Consider the following 19,920-nt stretch of genomic DNA (forward strand, 5'->3'; position numbering starts at 1 on the left):
TAATCGTATGTCTCTCAAGAACCATGCTCACCAATGAACGCTTCATTGGGGTGGGTTGTGAATAGTTCTCGATATTGCACATTTCACCCTACAACTTAATTTTTTCTGCCGATTCTCAGCTTTTTTCGCATCTTTTGCCAAAATCTCAACAGCAGAGATATCAGTAAACAATTTTTGGGCTGAGATCTCAGCAAAAGAGACGTATAATAGCTGATGTTCGGAAAATATTTCACCGAAAACCAGCTAACAAATCTCACTTTACTGAGATATCAGTTTCTAAATTTGTTGATTACACGGCTGTTGGGAAATAGCCGAGCCAATTTGAGTGTGTAGTTTGACCTTTCACACAATCCTTACTCTGGAGTTACACACACTCGATGGAGTGTAACGCTCCGTAGTAAGAAACAAGTTAATGTATATGCCAAAACGCCTCGAAGTCTGTGTTGTATTTATGTTTTACAAATAAAGCCATAAGAGCTTTAACTAATTTTGTGTGAAATGTGCAATAAAATCCATCAATAGCGAAAGCGATATTAAGCTCTTTGGTAGATAGCAGAAAATCACAAGCAAAAGTTTTGTAAGTGCATCGAATAACGTAGTTGTTAATGGTATGTTTCATACATATGACATTCACAACAACATCCTGCTTTAGTAGAATGTAGTAAAATGTAAAGCTTACGTTCTCTTTGTTGCACGCTGCAGAATCGGAATGGATCACCGTCGTATCCCGCAATACACGTGCAAGTTGGCAAATGATTGACGACTTGACAATCTGCATTCTGTCCACACGTTCCTGGACATGGATCTTGGCATTTGTTTCGTACACAGGCGCGATTCGAAGGGCAGTCTGAGTTTAGAACACACTCTGGTCGACATCCCTCGTACGGATTTCCGAAATGATCTTCCATACAAGTACATGAACCGGCACCATTTTGTTCCCTACAGATGGCGTTGGCTCCACACGGGCTTGGACTGCAAGGTGAAGATGGTTCTCTTGGAATATCTTGTTGTACAGGTGTACACTGACTGAATGGATCACCGGTGAATCCGACGGAGCAAATGCACATTGGAGTGTGACTAACGACTCGGCATTCAGCATTTGTTCCACAAGCTCCGGTGCAAGGGTTTTGACATTTCTGTCTGATACACGCCTGATTACTTGCACACTCTGAATTACTGACGCATTCTGGTCGGCAGTTCGGAGGTGCTCCAACCATATCTTCAATGCAAGTGCATGAGGGAGAATCGCCCACTGGTCGACAAATGGCATTAGGACCACAAGGTGAGGGTTGGCAAGGGTTAGATGGGGTCATTTGAACAGGTGCTTCGACTGAAAGAAATGATGAGGGAGTAAGAAAAAATCGATATTCGAAGCACTAAAAAGACTACATACTAATGGCTTGGCAACGTGAGAAAGGATCACCAGTATATCGTGCCGGGCAGCTACATATTGGGTTGTGATTCACAACCGAGCATCTAGCTCCGATGCCGCATGTTCCAGGACAAGGATCTCTACACTTTTGATTGTTACAGGCTTGATTCTGAGGACACTCCGAGCTAACCACACACTCTGGTCTACAAGTAGGGGGACTTCCAATGAACCCTGGTACACAAGAGCATACTGCCTGTCCATTGATTTCACGACACTGACTATTAGGTCCGCATGGAGTAGGGTTGCATGGATTTGTCTCCATAGGAGTTTGTTGAGGTCTACATTGTACAAATGCGTTTCCTTGCCTACCAGCAGGACAGCTGCACATTGGGATGTGATTAATAACTTCGCATATCGCGTCCTGTCCGCATGTTCCAGGGCAAGGATCGACACATTTACTTCTAATGCAGGCCTTATCTCGTCGACAATCGGAATTCAACACGCACTCTGGTCTACAACCTTGATACGGATCTCCTTGGTATTCCGGTAGGCACGAGCATATTCCATTACTACATTGCGCGTTTGGTCCACAAGGTGACGGATTGCATGGATCATCATTGACCGGTTCTCTCGGTGGAAGTGGCTCAGGATAGCAATTTGTAAATGGATCTCCAGTGTAACCGGGCTCGCAAGTACAAATTGGGGTGTGATTGATCACGCTGCATCGTGCCCGAATACCGCATGATCCTGGACACGGATCTCGGCATTTTTCATTCATACAGGCTTGATTACTTGGACATTCCGCGTTTATCGAACATTCTGGTCTACAATTGGGTGGAGATCCGAGGTAGTTGGTTAAACATGAGCAGGAGGGTACACCGCTGATGTTTCTACACTGGGAATTGGGACCGCATGGTGAAGGAACGCATGGATCTCGGGTAATGATTTGAGTGTCTTGTGGAGGAGCTGATTAAAAATATGTACATGAGTTAGGAATGGAATAAATTGTATTGAGTTATGAATCTTACGTGGATTTGGATAGCATCGTGTGAATGGATCTCCAGTGTATCCCGATTGACAAGAGCAGATGGGACTGTGATTTTTAACGTTACACCGAGCATTGGTCCCGCATGTACCCGGACATGGATCGACACATTTTTGATTGATGCAGGCCCTGTCCAAAGAACATTCTGAACTAGTGACACATTCAGGACGACAACTAGGAGGTGATCCGATATATGTTGGAAGGCATGAGCACACAGCTTGGCCATTGATCTCTCGACACTGGCTGTTAGGACCACAAGGGCTGGGTTGGCAAGGATTTACGTATTCTTGAATCGCTGTGAGATGAATAGATATCATAATAGTAATAATCGCAATGGAATAAGCAGAGTTGTGCTATCTGAGACCAATTCCATATCAACATTAGAATCGGGCTAATAAGATTTGTAAACAAATTTTGTTTTGCTGATTTCTCTTAATTTGTTATATTTTCAACCCAGAAGACATTTGAAATTGATTCTACCAAGGGTAAAGACTTTGATTCATGTGTATCTTTCATGAAATTCGACTCGGCAGTGGAGTAATGAGCGAAATAAGTTTGTTTATAAAAATCTCATTAGCCCTTTTGAAGAATTGATATTGAATTATTAGTGTTTCCATATAAAAGTTGGCTCTAAGCTTGCACACATTTGTGAATCTTAATAGATTCTTATTACCCTTATTATAGTAAAGCTGCTCCTCATATTTATAATTTTTTTGATATTTTGGTATATTGAGACCCAATCATTATTATGGTAAAGCAATTTAATAAAGCAATATATTTTTGATTTTCACATTATTCGGTTGGTATGCAGCTTAAGTTTTCTTAGACCAAGCTGGATCAAAGATTAATGTTTTAGTAACATTTTTAGCATTAGAGCGATGCAGAATTGGATGGTGTGACAAATATTGGAATGCGGCTCACAACTTTCCAAAAAATAATATTTGTGTAAAATGCCATTTTTTAGATTGACGTTCGGACATTATGGCTGCACTACTTTGTTTGCTCAAATCATCGGTGAGATGTAATTATAAAGTTAAATTTTAGTGGTCTCAAAAAGCAAGCGTATTGTTAAATAGTTTCGTCACAGATAATAGACGTTTAGGGCTTATTGATTTCCAACGTTTATCGAATGGAAAGTTTACGCAGGTTTTTAAATATGTTGTGTTCTAGCATAAATATCTGTTATCTGTGGTTTCGGCTTCTACTGAAGACCGAAGGCAATTAGCACGATAGCTCCCCTATCATTCAATAACCCAATCTGTATCGTGAACTTATTTTATCACTAAACCGTGTTATGAATATATCACAAAATCTTTAAATAAAAAGATCCCAGCATGTGTTAACAGGAGAACTTCCTCAGTTCTTGTTCGTAAAACAGTAAAGAGCATTGAGCTCTTGACGGCCGGTCTCATGAACACTTATGCAGTTTCCGGGTTGAAAACAATCCCATTTGATTTTGCCGTCTTTGTTTATTATTTTCTAACAAGTAGTAAATTACATAGTATTTGCGTCATGTGAAATGTATGTACATGAGACGTAGAAAAGTCTATTGGTAGCGAGTTGAGCACTCCATATACAGTGTGGCCAAGACGAATTTGACGTATCCAAACGAGCAGAAATCTGAAGTATGTGGCTACACTCTAACTAGAATGCTCTAATAGTGAAACTTTCCCAGCAAACAAAATGGCGACTAGGCATGTTAAAATAGATGCTGGCGATGCTTGTAAGCTATTGGAAGGTTGTACTAACCTATCCGCCGTAACTTGCCATTTGTCAACCGAAACTCATCATTGCCAATTTTTATCAGAGGCGGAGAAAAAAAATTCGGGAGGGCTCTGAAATTTCGATTTTAAAATGAAAATGGCACCATTCATAATACGTAATAACCTTATTTAATAAATATATGTTTTGTTGGTGAAATTTGGTTTGGAATGATTTTGAGTTTGAAACTAATATAAATTTGAAACTAATTTAAAATTTGTCAACAAGCAAAAAATTTCGGAGAAGTCCGAACCCCCAGGACCCTCACCCTGGATCCGTCACTGATGTTTATACTTCACGGTTAAATAAAACAACCTACAGAATAAGTTCTTTTAACTTACTTTTGAGTTGTGTGTCGCTTTCACACTTATTAGTGTTGTCAAAAACAAAACGAGAGATTCGACTCAGTCGAGGTCTTCCGTGGAGGAAGGTACTTTTGTGTTGTTTGGTGTATACTCAAAATTTAACTTAAATTTGAGTATAAAAAACCTAGTAATGAAATGTAATTTTTGCCGTGGTTAAATGGAAACTACCTTCACCACGGTTTACTTAATTTTACCTTCCTCCAGGATACCCCGAGATTGAGTCAAAAGAACTAAATTTTAGGTAGTTTTTCGTTTGCGTGTTCTCTAAACGTGTCGCGGACGACCAGCGACCGTTTCGCTCGAGCGTTGCGTATAGCATGCCGACCAGTACAATCAACCAATTTTTTTAACCTTATGTTGGTTCAAAATTATTCGTTGCTCTAACCAAAGTCTTCAAATGGCTAGGGTGATAATTGAAACAGAGCAAAAAAGACTCATTACCCTACATGCTCTTTTAGAAGTTATGCTACATTTCTTCTTAGTGGAGAACAATTTTAGTGAAAACTATTTTTTCTCCATTAAGGAGAAAATTATTTAAAGCCATTTTTGCGCGTGAAGAGCATCTTGTGGGGCATCACACTTGACTAGAAGTTTGCTCAGGAACACAAATTGTGTCCGTTTTTTGGAGCTAGCTTCAATCCGGCGCAAGCTTAGTCCGTTAACTAAGTTAGTGTCGGATTCTGATGAGACGAAATCGAAGCACAAATTCACTTGGCTGTTTGTCCCAAATTTGGTTTTAGTGAATTATTATGCCATAACGCCATTTATAAAATAAAATAAAAATTCCATCATATAACATCTAAAATTTTGCACGGCGAATTTAACATCAGCGTCAGACAAGAATACATATTTTGGACTTGAGTGAAATATTGTCTCATTCGACAGTTCTGTTTGAAGAGAAAAGTTTTTGAATTGAATTGATCTTACATCGATTTGACTACCCTTAATCTGTTAATTTTAGTAACAGTTTCCCCAAAGTGTTATCCGTTCGCCAGCCTACAACTAACAATTTTGTCACGTGCTAGGATGTTTTGACAGAACAACTATGCTCTATGCGTAATCATATCCTATAAAAATTGTATAGCAGTTATTTGCATTCTTATCGTAAGCGCTAATAAGCTGTTTTGTAGATAGCAGAAAATCACCAGCAAAAGTTTTGTAAGTGCATCGAATAATGTAGTTGCTCATGGTATGTTTCATACATATGACAACATCCGGCATTAGTAGAATTTACTAAAATGTAAAGCTTACGTTCTCTTTGTTGCACGGTACAGAAGCGGAATGGGTCACCATCGTACCCCGCAATACATGTGCACGTTGGCAAATGATTGACGACTTGACAATCCGCATTCTGTCCACACGTTCCTGGACATGGATCTTGGCATTTGTTTCGTACACAGGCGCGATTCGAAGGACAGTCTGAGTTTAGAACACACTCTGGTCGACATCCCTCGTACGGGTTTCCGAGATGATCTTCCATACAAGTACAGGAACCGGCACCGTTTTGTTCCCTACAGATGGCGTTGGCTCCACAAGGACTTGGACTGCAAGGTGAAGATGGTTCTCTTGGGACATCTTGTTGTACAGGTGTACATTGACTGAATGGATCACCGGTGAATCCGATAGAGCAAATGCACATTGGAGTGTGACTAACGACTCGGCATTCAGCGTTTGTTCCACAAGCTCCGGTACAAGGGTTTTGACATTTTTGTCTGATACACGCCTGATTACTTGCACACTCTGAATTTGTGATGCATTCTGGTCGACAGTTCGGAGGTGCTCCCACCATATCTTCAATGCAAGTGCACGAGGGAGAATTACCAACTGGTCTACAAATGGCATTAGGACCGCAAGGCGAGGGTTGGCAAGGGTTAGATGGGGTCATTTGAACAGGTGTTTCGACTGAAAGAAATGATGAGGGAGTAAGAAATAATCGATATTCGAAGCACTAAAAAGACTACATACTAATGGCTTGGCAACGTGAGAAAGGATCACCAGTATATCGTTCCGGACAGCTGCAGATTGGGTTATGATTTACGACCGAGCATCTAGCTCCGATGCCGCATGTTCCAGAACAAGGATCTCTACACTTTTGATTGTTACAGGCTTGATTCTGAGGGCACTCTGAGCTAACAACACACTCTGGTCTACAAGTAGGGGGACTTCCAATGAATCCTGGTACACAAGAGCATACTGCCTGTCCATTGATTTCACGACACTGACTATTAGGTCCGCATGGAGTGGGGTTGCATGGATTTGTCTCCATAGGAGTTTGTTGAGGTCTACATTGTACAAATGCGTTTCCTTGCCTACCAGTAGGACAACTGCACATTGGGATGTGATTAATAACTTCGCATATCGCGTCCTGTCCGCATGTTCCAGGGCAAGGATCGACACATTTACTTCTAATGCAGGCCTTATCTCGTGGACAATCGGAATTCAACACGCACTCTGGTCTACAACCTTGATACGGATCTCCTTGGTATTCCGGTAGGCACGAGCATATTCCATTACTGCATTGCGCGTTTGGTCCACAAGGTGATGGATTGCATGGGTCATCATTGACCGGTTCTTTCGGTGGAAGTGGCTCAGGATAACAATTCGTAAAGGGGTCACCAGTGTAACCGGGCTCGCAAGTACAAATTGGTGTATGATTGATAACACTGCATCGTGCCCCAATACCACACGATCCTGGACAAGGATCTCGGCATTTTTCATTCATACAGGCTTGATTACTTGGACATTCTGCGTTTATCGAACATTCTGGTCTACAATTGGGTGGAGATCCGAGGTAGTTGGTTAGACATGAGCAGGACGGTACACCGTTGATGTTTCTACACTGAGAATTGGGACCACATGGCGAAGGAACGCATGGATCTCGGGTAATGATTTGAGTGTCTTGTGGAGGAGCTGATTAAAAAAATGTACATTAGTTTAGAATGAAACGAACTGTGATGAGTAATGAATCTTACGTGGATTTGGATAGCATCGTGTGAATGGATCTCCAGTGTATCCCGATTGACAAGAGCAGATGGGACTGTGATTTTTAACGTTACACCGAGCATTGGTGCCGCATGTACCCGGGCATGGATCGACACATTTTTGGTTAATGCAGGCCCTGTCCAAAGAACATTCTGAACTAGTGACACATTCAGGACGACAACTAGGAGGTGATCCGATATATGTTGGAAGGCATGAGCACACAGCTTGGCCATTGATCTCTCGACACTGACTGTTAGGGCCACATGGGCTGGGTTGGCAAGGATTTACGTATTCTTGAATTGCTGTGAGATGAATAATTATAATAATAATTATAGTGATAGTCGCAATGAAAGAAGCAAAATTGAGACTTCTGAGACAAAATGTTTTCATGTCGAAATAGGCTCTGAAATTTGTAAATCCCGAAAATTCCCATTGCCAAGAAGCAGTGTTCATACAAGTTTGATGTGAAAAGTGCAATAATATTCAAAAATGGTTCGACAATCGTTAGCGATAGCAAGTGCTTCTGTAGATAGCAGAAACTCGGTAAACAAAGGTTTTGTAAGTGAATCGAACAAGGTTGTTGGTCAAACTGACTCATACATAACTGATTTTTTTTGATTATTTTGATTACCGAATCTCAACCTTTTTCGTATCTTTTATCGAGTTCTACACATCCGATCACTCAGCAAACACAGCTTTTGTCGTGATTTCAGTACAAGTGACATTTGTTTTGCTGTGCGGAAATTAACGAAATGTACTGCAAGTGTGAATTAATGATCGTATCCGATTCGACATCACGAGAATATACTAAAAAGCAAAGCTTACGTTCTCTTTGTTGCACGCTGCAGAATCGGAATGGATCGCCCTCGTATCCTGCAATACACGTGCACGTTGGCAAATGATTGACGACTTGACAATCTGCATTCTGTCCACACGTTCCTGGACATGGATCTTGGCATTTGTTCCGTACACATGCGCGATTCGAAGGACAGTCTGAGTTTAGAACACACTCTGGTCGACATCCCTCGTACGGGTTTCCGAGATGATCTTCCATACAAGTACAGGAACCAGCACCGTTTTGTTCCCTACAGATGGCGTTGGCTCCACACGGACTTGGACTGCAAGGTGAAGACGGTTCTCTTGGGACATCTTGTTGTACAGGCATACACTGACTGAATGGATCACCGGTGAATCCGACAGAACAAATGCACATTGGAGTGTGACTAACGACTCGGCATTCAGCATTTGTTCCACAAGCTCCGGTACAAGGGTTTTGACATTTTTGTCTGATACACGCCTGATTACTCGCACACTCTGAATTACTGACGCACTCTGGTCGGCAGTTCGGAGGTGTTCCAACCATATTTTCAATGCAAGTGCACGAGGGAGAATCGCCCACTGGTCTACAAATGGCATTAGGCCCACAAGGCGAGGGTTGGCAGGGGTTAGATGGGGTCATTTGAACAGGTGCTTCGACTGAAAGAAATGATTAGGGGGTAAGAAATGATTTGCTCTTTTCAGTACTAAATGACGACATACTTATGGGTTGGCAACGCGAGAAAGGATCACCAGTATATCGTTCCGGACAGCTACATATTGGGTTATGATTTACGACCGAGCATCTAGCTCCGATCCCGCATGTTCCAGGACATGGATCTCGGCATTTTTGATTATTACAGGCTTGGTTTTGAGGACACTCCGAGCTAACCACACACTCTGGTCTACACGTAGGGGGGCTTCCGATGAACCCTGGTACACAAGAGCATACTGCCTGGCCATTGATTTCACGACACTGACTATTAGGTCCGCATGGAGTTGGGTTGCATGGATTCGTGACCGTCGGGGTTTGCTGGGGTCTACATTGTACAAATGCGTTTCCTTGTCTACCAGCTGGACAGCTGCACATTGGTATGTGGTTGATAACTTCACATATCGCGTCCTGTCCGCATGTTCCAGGGCAAGGATCGACACATTTACTTCTAATACAGGCCTTATCTCGTGGACAATCAGAATTCAATACGCACTCTGGTCTGCAACCTTGATACGGATCTCCTTGGTATTCCGGTAGGCACGAGCAAATGCCATTACTACATTGCGCATTTGACCCACAAGGTGACGGATTGCATGGATCATCGTTGACCGGTTCTCTCGGTGGAAGTGGCTCAGGATAGCAATTCGTAAAGGGGTCTCCGGTGTAACCAGGTTCGCAAGTACAAATTGGGGTGTGATTGATCACGTTGCATCGGGCCCCAATACCGCACGATCCCGGACATGGATCTCGACATTTTTCATTCATACAAGCTTGATTACTTGGACATTCTGCGTTTATCGAACATTCTGGTCTACAATTGGGTGGAGATCCGAGATAGTTGGTTAAACACGAGCAGGAGGGTACACCGTTGATGTTTCTACACTGAGAATTGGGACCGCAATGCGAAGGAGCGCATGGATCTCGGGTAATGATTTGAGTGTCTTGTGGAGGAGCTATTTATAGAAATGTACATTAGTTAGTTGTAATTGAACGTACTGAGACTAGTGAAGCAACTTACGTGGATTTGGATAGCATCGTGTGAATGGATCTCCAGTGTATCCCGATTGACAAGAGCAGATGGGACTGTGATTGTTAACGTTACATCGAGCATTAGTGCCGCATGTTCCCGGGCATGGGTCTACACATTTTTGGTTAATGCAGGCTCTGTCCGAAGGACATTCTGAGCTCGTGACACATTCTGGCCTACATCCCGGAGGAGATCCAATATATGTGGGAAGACAAGAGCACACTGCCTGTCCATTAATTTCCCGACATTGACTGTTAGGACCGCATGGGCTGGGTTGGCACGGGTTCATATATTCTTGAATAGCTAACGTTTTTTAAATAAATGAAAATATCTTGTTGTTGAATGTTTATTGTGAAACTTATCTATAAAAGCATCAAGCGACCTAGATAGTGTTTTTAATGTTTTAAGCTCAAATCGAATCATTGTATCTCAATTGTAATAATATGAGATTCATTGCTTCGAAATCTATCTAGAAGGCGACTATATGTGTACTTCTATGCAAAAGCGGCTAAAATTACAAAAGTAACTTACGTTGTTGTACGCTGCAGAATCTAAATGGATCTCCTTCGTAACCTGGGAAACATGTGCATGACGGAAGATGGTTAACAACCTGACATTCAGCATTTTGGCCACAAGTGCCAGGGCATGGATCTTGGCACTTATTTCTGACGCATGCTCGGTTTGAGGGACAGTCTGAATTGAGCACACACTCCGGCCGACAACCTTCATATGGATTGCCAAAGTGATCCTCGATACAAGTACAAGAGCCGGCACCATTTTTCTCTCGGCAGATAGCATTTGCTCCGCATGGACTAGGTGTGCAAGGGGATACTGGTTCTCTTGATATGTCATGTTGGACTTGTACACACTGGGAAAAGGGATCACCAGTGAAACCCTCTGCACAGATGCACATTGGCGTATGGCTGACAACCCTGCATTCAGCGTTAGAACCACACGCTCCCGTACAAGGATCTTGGCACTTCTGACGAATACATGCTTGATTGCTAGGGCATTCAGAGTTGCTTATACACTCGGGTCTACAGTTGGGAGGGGACCCTATCATATTCTCTAAACAAGTACACGATGGGGACTCACCAACGGGTCTGCATTGGGCATTTGAACCACACGGAGATGGTTGACACGGATTCGTTGGAGTCATTTGAACTGGAGGTTCAACTAAAAAAATAAAATTGATATTTCACTCTCCAAATGATATCATAAATTTAAAATCGTACCTATTGGTTGACAACGGATGAACGGGTTGCCAGTGTTCCTTTCAGGACAACTGCAAATCGGATTATGATTGACTACCGTGCAACGAGCTCCAACGCCACAAGTTCCAGGACAAGGATCTCGACATTTCTGGTTGTTGCATGCCTGGTTTTGTGGACACTCTGAGCTGACGACGCATTCTGGTCTACAGATGGGAGGACTACCAATGAATCCTGGTACACAGGAGCAAACGGCTTGCCCGTTGATTTCACGACACTGACTATTTGGTCCACAAGGCGTTGGACTGCACGGATTTGTTGCTATTGGTGTCTGGTGTGGTCTACATTGCACGAATGCATTTCCAGCCCTACCAGCTGGACAACTGCACATCGGTATGTGATTGATGACTTCACAAACCGCATCTTGTCCACAGGTTCCTGGACAAGGATCAACGCATTTACTACGAATACAAGCCCTATCTCGAGGGCAATCAGAATTGAGTACGCACTCTGGTCTACAACCTTGATACGGGTCACCTTGGTATTCCGGTAGACATGAGCAAATCCCATTGTTACACTGCGCGTTAGGCCCACAAGGTGATGGATTGCACGGATCGTCATTGACTGGTTCTCTCGGTGGAGGTGGCGCAGGATAGCAATTAGTGAATGGATCTCCCGTGTAACCTGTTCCACACGTGCATACGGGTGTGTGATTTATAACATTGCATTGTGCTCCGATACCACATGATCCTGGGCAAGGATCTCTGCATTTTTCGCTCATACAGGCTTGGTTACTGGGACATTCAGCACTGATTGTGCATTCCGGTCTGCAATTAGGCGGTGATCCAATGTAGTTGACTAGACAAGAGCAAGATGGCACACCGTTAATGTTCCTACATTGGGCATTTGGCCCACATGGCGATGGAGCGCATGGCTCGCGTGCCACAATTTGAGTATCTTGAGGTGGGGCTATATTAAAATAGAAACTGGTTTTATTTCTACGAACAAGAAAAGCTAAACTGCTTATCTTACGTGGATTTGGATAGCATCGTGTGAATGGATCCCCCGTGTATCCGGACTGACAAGAGCATATTGGGCTGTGATTATTTACATTACATCGTGCATTGGATCCACAGGTTCCAGGGCAAGGATCAACACATTTCTGGTTGACACATGCCTTGTCCAGTGAGCACTCCGAACTACTGACACATTCTGGACGGCAACCCGGTGGAGTACCGATATATGTAGGCAAACATGAGCAAACAGCTTGTCCATTAATTTCTCGACACTGGCTATTGGAACCACAAGGGGTCGGTTTACAGGGATTGACATATTGTTGAATAGCTGTGAATGAGCGTTAGCGTTTGAGAATCTGGCTTAGATTCATAAATATGGTAGACTGTCCGGTTGGATTGTCAGTCGCGTTGGTAAAATATGCCTATAGTGGTCAGTTTTGTACATGTAACGTTTATACTGTAAAAATTATCGGTTCCAGTCTCTAAAATATAATGGCACAACATTCGAGATTACATTAAGATATTAGCAATTAAGTGAACATCAAACATGTGTATCATGCAGTGTTTGGTCCAAAACCAAACCTCTGATTCGTGAAATCATAATATTTCAACTTATCCCGCTGCGAGCGGCAAGCGGCAACAAGGAACTTTCAAATTGGAAATTTCAATGAGCACTATATTCCTTATATAGATGTATGAATGGATATTTTTATCAGGAATAAACGAAAAGAGCAAATGTATTCCGCTAGCAAATTGGAAATCGTTTATGTTATGATTTCATTAGAAAGGTTCAAATGTCAACTTTGAAAAATTCGTTTCAACTTGCCCAATTGTACCTTGTGTGATAACTGTCCAGTTTCAGTTTTGCTGTTGATTTTTCTATCATATGGTTATCATATCATTGGGACACTATACTTTCTAAGTAAATTCGTTCACTCATTTTAAAAAGAGGTGAGAGGAACTTTAGAATTGTTAAATAAGGACTCAACAAATTGTTTTTTAGTTAAGAATAATTTGCTCTTGATTTTATTCACACTCACCATGAAGAAAGAAAGAGATGTTTACGTTTTACAACCACCAAAGACACCGGTCACGAAATTCTGCTGCTGTCTGGGCAAGAGCAAAATGAACCACAATACAGTACTTTTATCTTGTGTGCATTGTCTTAAGAACAAAGGAAACCGTTCGATCTACTTTTTACTTCTGCCAAGTTAGAGCAACAAACAAGCACAGCGAACGACAGCTAACGTATCTAGAACAAAGGAAACATTGTATTCACTTCTGCCATCATGAACGAATGTGATGAAAAAGCGCTGCTTCGACCCAACACCGCGGTTGGTGACTTGAGATTTTGTTCTAAACGAATGAGTCCTCGCGAGGTAGAACATTTTTTGAAGGTAAACATGATGCTCCTATTTTCAGTATCATCATTTGCGCAGTGCAGTATTGATATCATTCTACACATTTGACCAAGCAGAAATATTCGCTTTGAGGAACAACCTAAAACACGTGATTTATGGTGACAGTGTTGAAATGAAGATCACATTGTATATACAAAGTGATTATATAGATGTAAGGCTACATGATTTGTCACCGCGTACTCCCCGTGAATCAATTACAAAACACATGCCGCAATTCGAAGACCTGGAATCCGTTTCACTTGGAGAAACTTGTGGTGAGGATTCCGGTCGAAAGACCTATACCCTCCCACTTGACTATAGAATTTAAATATAACGGAACTAATCTAGAGAAAAATTTCAATAGGACGTGAGTAACATTGAGAGCCTCTCTTTGTTTGCTTTCTCTTTCGTTTATTACGACGTCATTATAACACTTTGCGCTAATTTTCCAGTACATATCGAAAGCCGACGATTTTTTCTAGAATATTATGCAAAGAGTAGAATAGTAAATATTGAAATGGCCGAGTAATGAACAGAAGAGAAAGCCCCCAAAGAGAATCTCTCATTGTTACTTACGTCCTATTCTAAATTTTCTCTAGAACATGGGGAGACTTGACCAAGCGCAGAATTCTATTATTGGCTATGAGGTGTTCAATTAGGTTCCTAAAATTTGTTCAAAAGTATTTTTATGCTTGCTTCAGTCCCTTAAGGTAATTTTAAAAGTTTGGAATGACAAATCCTTTCCTCATAGAAAATATTCCGCAATTTATAAATTTGCATTGAATGATGTAATTTTTATCAAACTTTGCATGGATATATCTACTCGACTAATAATTACTTTCAAAGTGGTACTTATACATTATTTTATTCTTTATGAACTAGTGAAATGATTTTATATAAATCGAAACATCGAAATAGTCATTACTAATATTTGCACGACATTGAACGCAATAACTAATGTTGGGGATACTTGAACAAGATTGTATGGGGAGACTTGACCAAGTAGCAATAAGCTGAAGAGAGATAAAAAATCTGATATTTACTAGGCTTTGGTACCTACTGTTAATATTAATCATATCACAAAAAAATCTCATCAAACATCAGTCTATATCTTTTAATACTAGTAAACAAAGTTAGCAGTAGTATGGCTGATTTCGCGACGTGTGAACATGCAATGTAAGCAGGACAGTTAATCCTTAAAAGGAAATGTATTTAAAACAGTCGAAATTTATGAACTGCAACCCTTTTATATTTTTCACTGCTACCTCAGGGTCTCGACAATATGGAAAAAAATGATTACAGTATGTTTTATGTCATTATATTTTGTTCTGATTTTTCAAAATTCTCTTGGTCAAGTCTCCCCAGGCCTTGGTCAAGTATCCCCGCATCACAGAAAAACTTTTATAACTTTAGAAAAAGTAAATTAAAAATTCTGCAAGAAATGAGCACGTACAATACCTTTGCACATTATATCTCAAAAACTTTGAAAGGATTGAAAACTTTTTTAGAGATTTATTCAGGTTTAGCTGAAAACCTGGCCAAGTCTCCCCATGTTCCCCTACAGCAACAAGACGACACACTATGGAACACCTATGTTGGGGATAATGCATCACAACCAATTGCCCACACAATTTTGGCAAACCAATCGGAAACACAATCTTCAATAACATCATCAGAAGCACAAACGGTTGTCAATTTTGTGGTAACTGTTCGGGCTATAATAACAACTGTAAAATCAATATACACTGAAACCTCCATTTACGAACTCTTTTTTTTACGTAATATTCGATTTACGTAACTTTTTTTACGAACTAAATTCGAAATAACAAACTCTTTCTGGAAAGTTTGAGTTCGTATATTACAGCATGAAGTTATATACTTATGTATTCTTAGTTAATTGCTACTAATACAACTTGGGTATTTTCGGAATGGGGTTGACGAGTGCATGACGAAAATCGATGTTTTGAGCCATTTTGGAATTCAAGATGGCGACTTCTGGTTTAGATAAATTCTATATAACCTCAGCAATATGGGTATTTTAGGAATGAGGTTGACGAGTGCATGACGGAAATCGATGTATTGAACTATTTTGGAATCCAATTCTCTATAACCTCAACAATATGGGTATTTTCGGGATAGGGTTGACGAGTGCATGACGGAAATAGAACCCATATTGTTCGTTATCAAGAATAATGCTCAAGCGGCAATCGTCATATTGAACTTGGAAAAGTTTCCAATTGTTCATTTTCAGCATCTACTTGGCAAGCCCATTCCAAAAATACCCATATTGTTAGGGTTATCGAGAATATTGGTCAACCGGAAGTCGCCATCTTGGATATCGAAAATGTTCCAATTGTCCATTTTCAGTATCTACTTGTCAAGTCTGTTCCAAAAATACCCTTATTGTTAGGGTTATCGAGAATATTGCTCAACCGGAAGTCGCTATCTTGGATTTCAAAACGGTTCCAATTGTCCATTTTCAGCATCTACTTGTCAAGCCCGTTCCGAAAGTATCCATATTGTTAGGGTTATCGAGATTATTGCTCAACCGGAAGTCTCCATCTTAGATTTCAAAACGGTTCCAATTGTCCATTTTCAGTATCAACTTGTCAAGCCCGTTCCAAAAATACCCGTATTGTCAGGGTTATCGAGAATATTGCTCAACCAACGAATATTAATAAGAATGTGAAGCAAACTTTTTTTACGAACTAAATCCCAAATAACGAACGCTTTTTTTACGAACTAATTCAATTTACGAACCCCCGGTTTGGTTCGTAAATGGAGGTTTCAGTGTACAATGGTTCAGAATCAACTGCTAGTACCATCGGCGAGGAAGCTAATAACAATTAAAGACGCTGAATTACGGAATAAAGACTCACCAATAAATTAAATTGGTTTGGCAACATTATTTTCTGCAAACAATTAAATTGGTTTGGCAACATTATTCTCTGCAAACTAGCACCACTGTCACAGCGTTAACTTCAGTTGACACTTATACTACAGTTACCGCAGGGTTGCAACGTCGATAATTTTTTCATGATGAATTGCTGTGTGAAGTTTTGTACCAATAAAACTACCACTGGTTTTAAAAATATTCGTTTTTTCGCTTCCTGGTAAACTACGACCTTCGTGTGGAATGGGTCCGGTTCTGTGGTTTACCAGAAAATTACAACATCACGGATTGCTGCAATGGTTCACACCAAAAAATAATAAAAATTAAATGACATGTACATCAATACGAATGGAAAACATACGAAGCTTGAATCAAAAATCAAACAAATTAAGTTGAATTCGATGCACTCAATGAGAGCATCAAAAAGCATATGATTTTACACTTTCGTTCGCGTGATATTACATGTAATTTATTTTACAGCAATATTGGTTTAAAAATACATTAAAGTGCATTTGTATCCCGTTTGATGCAGCTGTAATTTTCAAGCAACGTGTAAAATTATAATAAAATTCGTTGAAGAAAGCACGACAAGTTGTGTGTATTTGTGGAGGAACTCAATTTTAAATTGACATTCAAGCTCCAAATATGTGCATGAAAATAAATATAAAATTACAAAATATTTTTTTCTGTGTTGAAGTAACTTTTAGTAGGAACCGTAATGATAAAAGTTATGTTTTACCTTGTCTCAGAGATTCGATTCAGAAATTCGTTCAAAATATTTCAACTCACTATCACAATACTTTCCAAAATTCATTCATCAGATTGTAACATTTGACATTTGAGTCTTCTGCTCAATTGGAATGACACTGACAGATAAATTGTAAACAAACGATTGACATATCGATTCTTTAACCAGAAGTAAGTGTTATAGGAAAGGAGGAATATCTGATTGTGACCATCAAGACAGTATAAACGATGATGACATTGATGGCAACGAGAAAAAAGCAATCCACCTACAAGATGCAAGAGGCGAGTAGACAAAAGTTTTTCCCCGCCGAAAAAGAAAGTCTTTCCGTGCAATAAAAAGGTGCGTGGACATTTGTATTTTACATATTGTTATTATTTAATAGACCCGCGGCTCCGTTAAGCTGTCGCAATGAGCCATGTCAAATTAACGAATTAAAAAAAGATGTTAGATTACTTGAAGAAGAATGCAATGTATACTTGATTGTAGGAGATTCAGTTTGCTTTACTATACTTGCAGACAGTTTTTGCATCTAACGCATCAAAGTCGAATTACGAAGAAAAGTGCTTTCGAAAGTGTCGATATAGAAGGATCGGCACGCAATTCTGAAAACACTTCTGTTGAGCGTATGGAAAAGATACCACAGGCGCTCTTGGGTCAATTCCGATCGATTGATTTTTGTTCCTCTCTTTTATTCCATAACAAAGGCCAAAAATACTTAGAACATCGCTACACGCTTAATAATCGAAACGAATCATTGCTTTCTAAGGATACGTTCTCACGAGTAACTTAATAATGTGAATGAACAAGTCGGCTCCCACACTTTGAGGCGATGAAATCGAAATGTTAATTCCAATTTAAAGATGCAGTCTACATTTTGGTAGTACTCTGGAATTGTGCAAAATTCAATTGACATCCATTGGAAACTATGGAGAGCGACTAAAATGGTGCACCCAAAATACGACAGATATGTTTCTATTACTTTTGGGTAAGATTCTATTATCTTTTTGGTAATTGACCGTGCAGTTGCGCATTGCGGTATCAGACCCATATTGCCGCAAAGATGCTGAACGGTGAAATGACGAACTTCGCTAGCTGTACATGTATGTGCAACCAAATAGTTTATCAGTATGTCGTCGCTGTTGTGCTATCTTATGACAAGCGCCATTTAGCACTTTTCGAGAAAAACGATTTTTAAAGTTTGAGATTGAATATCTTAAAATTTATAAATGCTAGAAGCTTTTCAGAGAAGACATTCGATACTTCTATCTTTTCTGAAGTAATCTCTCGATTTGTGTGAAGATCGGTTGACTACACTTACAGTTTTTGCTTAAAATGTAACCCAAAGTCGCTCGAATACGTGTCATAAGTGTGTATTCATGATAAAATATGTATGACGTGTCACAAATGTGCACAGCAGATTTCATATAAAAATGAATTATAACTGATTCGTAAAATTATGCGTTATAGATCACTATGTCCAATATTATACTTTTCCATGCGATAACAGCAATATCAGGTTGCAAAATGATAGTATTGGAACACAAAGTTTTCCTAATTTTCCTCCTTTATTCAGGAAAAACAATAAACAAAAGTTGGTTTCATTGACAATTTAGAGACAATGTCTATCAAACAATGTTATTGTTGACAGGTGACTAGACGAAAGAAATATTCTTCTTGCTTAATCCATCACTACATTTCGGTATACTTTCCAAAACAAGTGGAAATCTCAAAAGGAAATTCGTTCAATAATCTTGAATATATAAGCCAACCATTCCCAGAAAAAAACTATGGTAGGAAAAGTTTTGCTCCCAAGACAAGAACCTAGCTAATGCTTATGGTTGGTCTGCATAGGAATTACCTATGTCATCAGAGACATCTGTTGGCTTGCTATAAGCTTTTCGGCTTATAGCAAGCCAACAAACTAAGAATGTTGTCTCTTTTCTCTTTGTCATAAGATAGCACAACTCGATCACTCGAGAAATTGGCGCTTGTCATAATCGTGTTTCGCTATATCTCAGTAACCCAGCAGATTTTCAAAATTCTGAAACCGCGACTTTATGGAGATTTTAAAATTTAATAACATGGCATATCTAATTCAGTTCACCCCAAAAATGGCGTTTGTCATAAGATAGCACAACAGCGACGATGTGTCAACCTCGGCTCTGTTCGTATATGGGCTGATATTGGCTGTTTTGTCCGCATAGTTTTGTGAACATCGGTGCTGGTTGTGGTCTATATCGCACGAATGCGTTTCCGGTTATTACGCTAGAACAACTGCATTCGGATAATAACTTTGCATATCGCGTCCTGTTCGCATGTCCCAGGACAGTAATAGACAGCTTTACTTCTGATAGGGGCCTTATCTCGAGAACAATCACAATGCAGTACGAATTCTGGTCTACATCCTTGATATGGACCTTAGAATCCCTTGGGACACTGCGCGTTTGATCCGCAAGGTAAGTGATTGCACCAATCATCGTTGATTGGTGTCCTTGATTGGGGACTACATGCAGAAGAAAAATATGGATCTTGTATAGAGATTTGTTATAGAGGTAATGTAGTATAACAT

At 40.3% G+C, this 19,920-nt stretch overlaps 1 protein-coding gene across 6 annotated transcripts in view; it reads right to left on the bottom strand.

Annotated features, from left to right (window-relative positions):
- The window catches only part of LOC131682343 (uncharacterized), a 364,899-nt gene that overhangs the window by 39,927 nt on the left and 305,052 nt on the right, over positions 1–19,920 (bottom strand). For 3 of the 6 annotated variants that reach the window (XM_058963737.1, XM_058963735.1, XM_058963732.1), the window contains exons 38-49: positions 12,327–12,638; positions 11,319–12,263; positions 10,615–11,259; positions 10,075–10,386; positions 9,065–10,009; positions 8,351–9,001; positions 7,516–7,827; positions 6,509–7,453; positions 5,795–6,445; positions 2,401–2,712; positions 1,394–2,338; positions 680–1,330 (exon numbers count right to left, since the gene is read on the bottom strand). In XM_058963737.1, the coding sequence (XP_058819720.1) occupies positions 680–1,330; positions 1,394–2,338; positions 2,401–2,712; positions 5,795–6,445; positions 6,509–7,453; positions 7,516–7,827; positions 8,351–9,001; positions 9,065–10,009; positions 10,075–10,386; positions 10,615–11,259; positions 11,319–12,263; positions 12,327–12,638 (7,626 nt within the window). The remainder of the gene's footprint in view (positions 1–679; positions 1,331–1,393; positions 2,339–2,400; positions 2,713–5,794; positions 6,446–6,508; positions 7,454–7,515; positions 7,828–8,350; positions 9,002–9,064; positions 10,010–10,074; positions 10,387–10,614; positions 11,260–11,318; positions 12,264–12,326; positions 12,639–19,920) is intronic. The other 3 variants (XM_058963736.1, XM_058963733.1, XM_058963738.1) reach the window with 2 other exon arrangements.

Source organism: Topomyia yanbarensis, chromosome 2, assembly GCF_030247195.1.
Source record: "Topomyia yanbarensis strain Yona2022 chromosome 2, ASM3024719v1, whole genome shotgun sequence".
NCBI classification, from domain to species: Eukaryota; Metazoa; Arthropoda; class Insecta; order Diptera; family Culicidae; genus Topomyia; species Topomyia yanbarensis.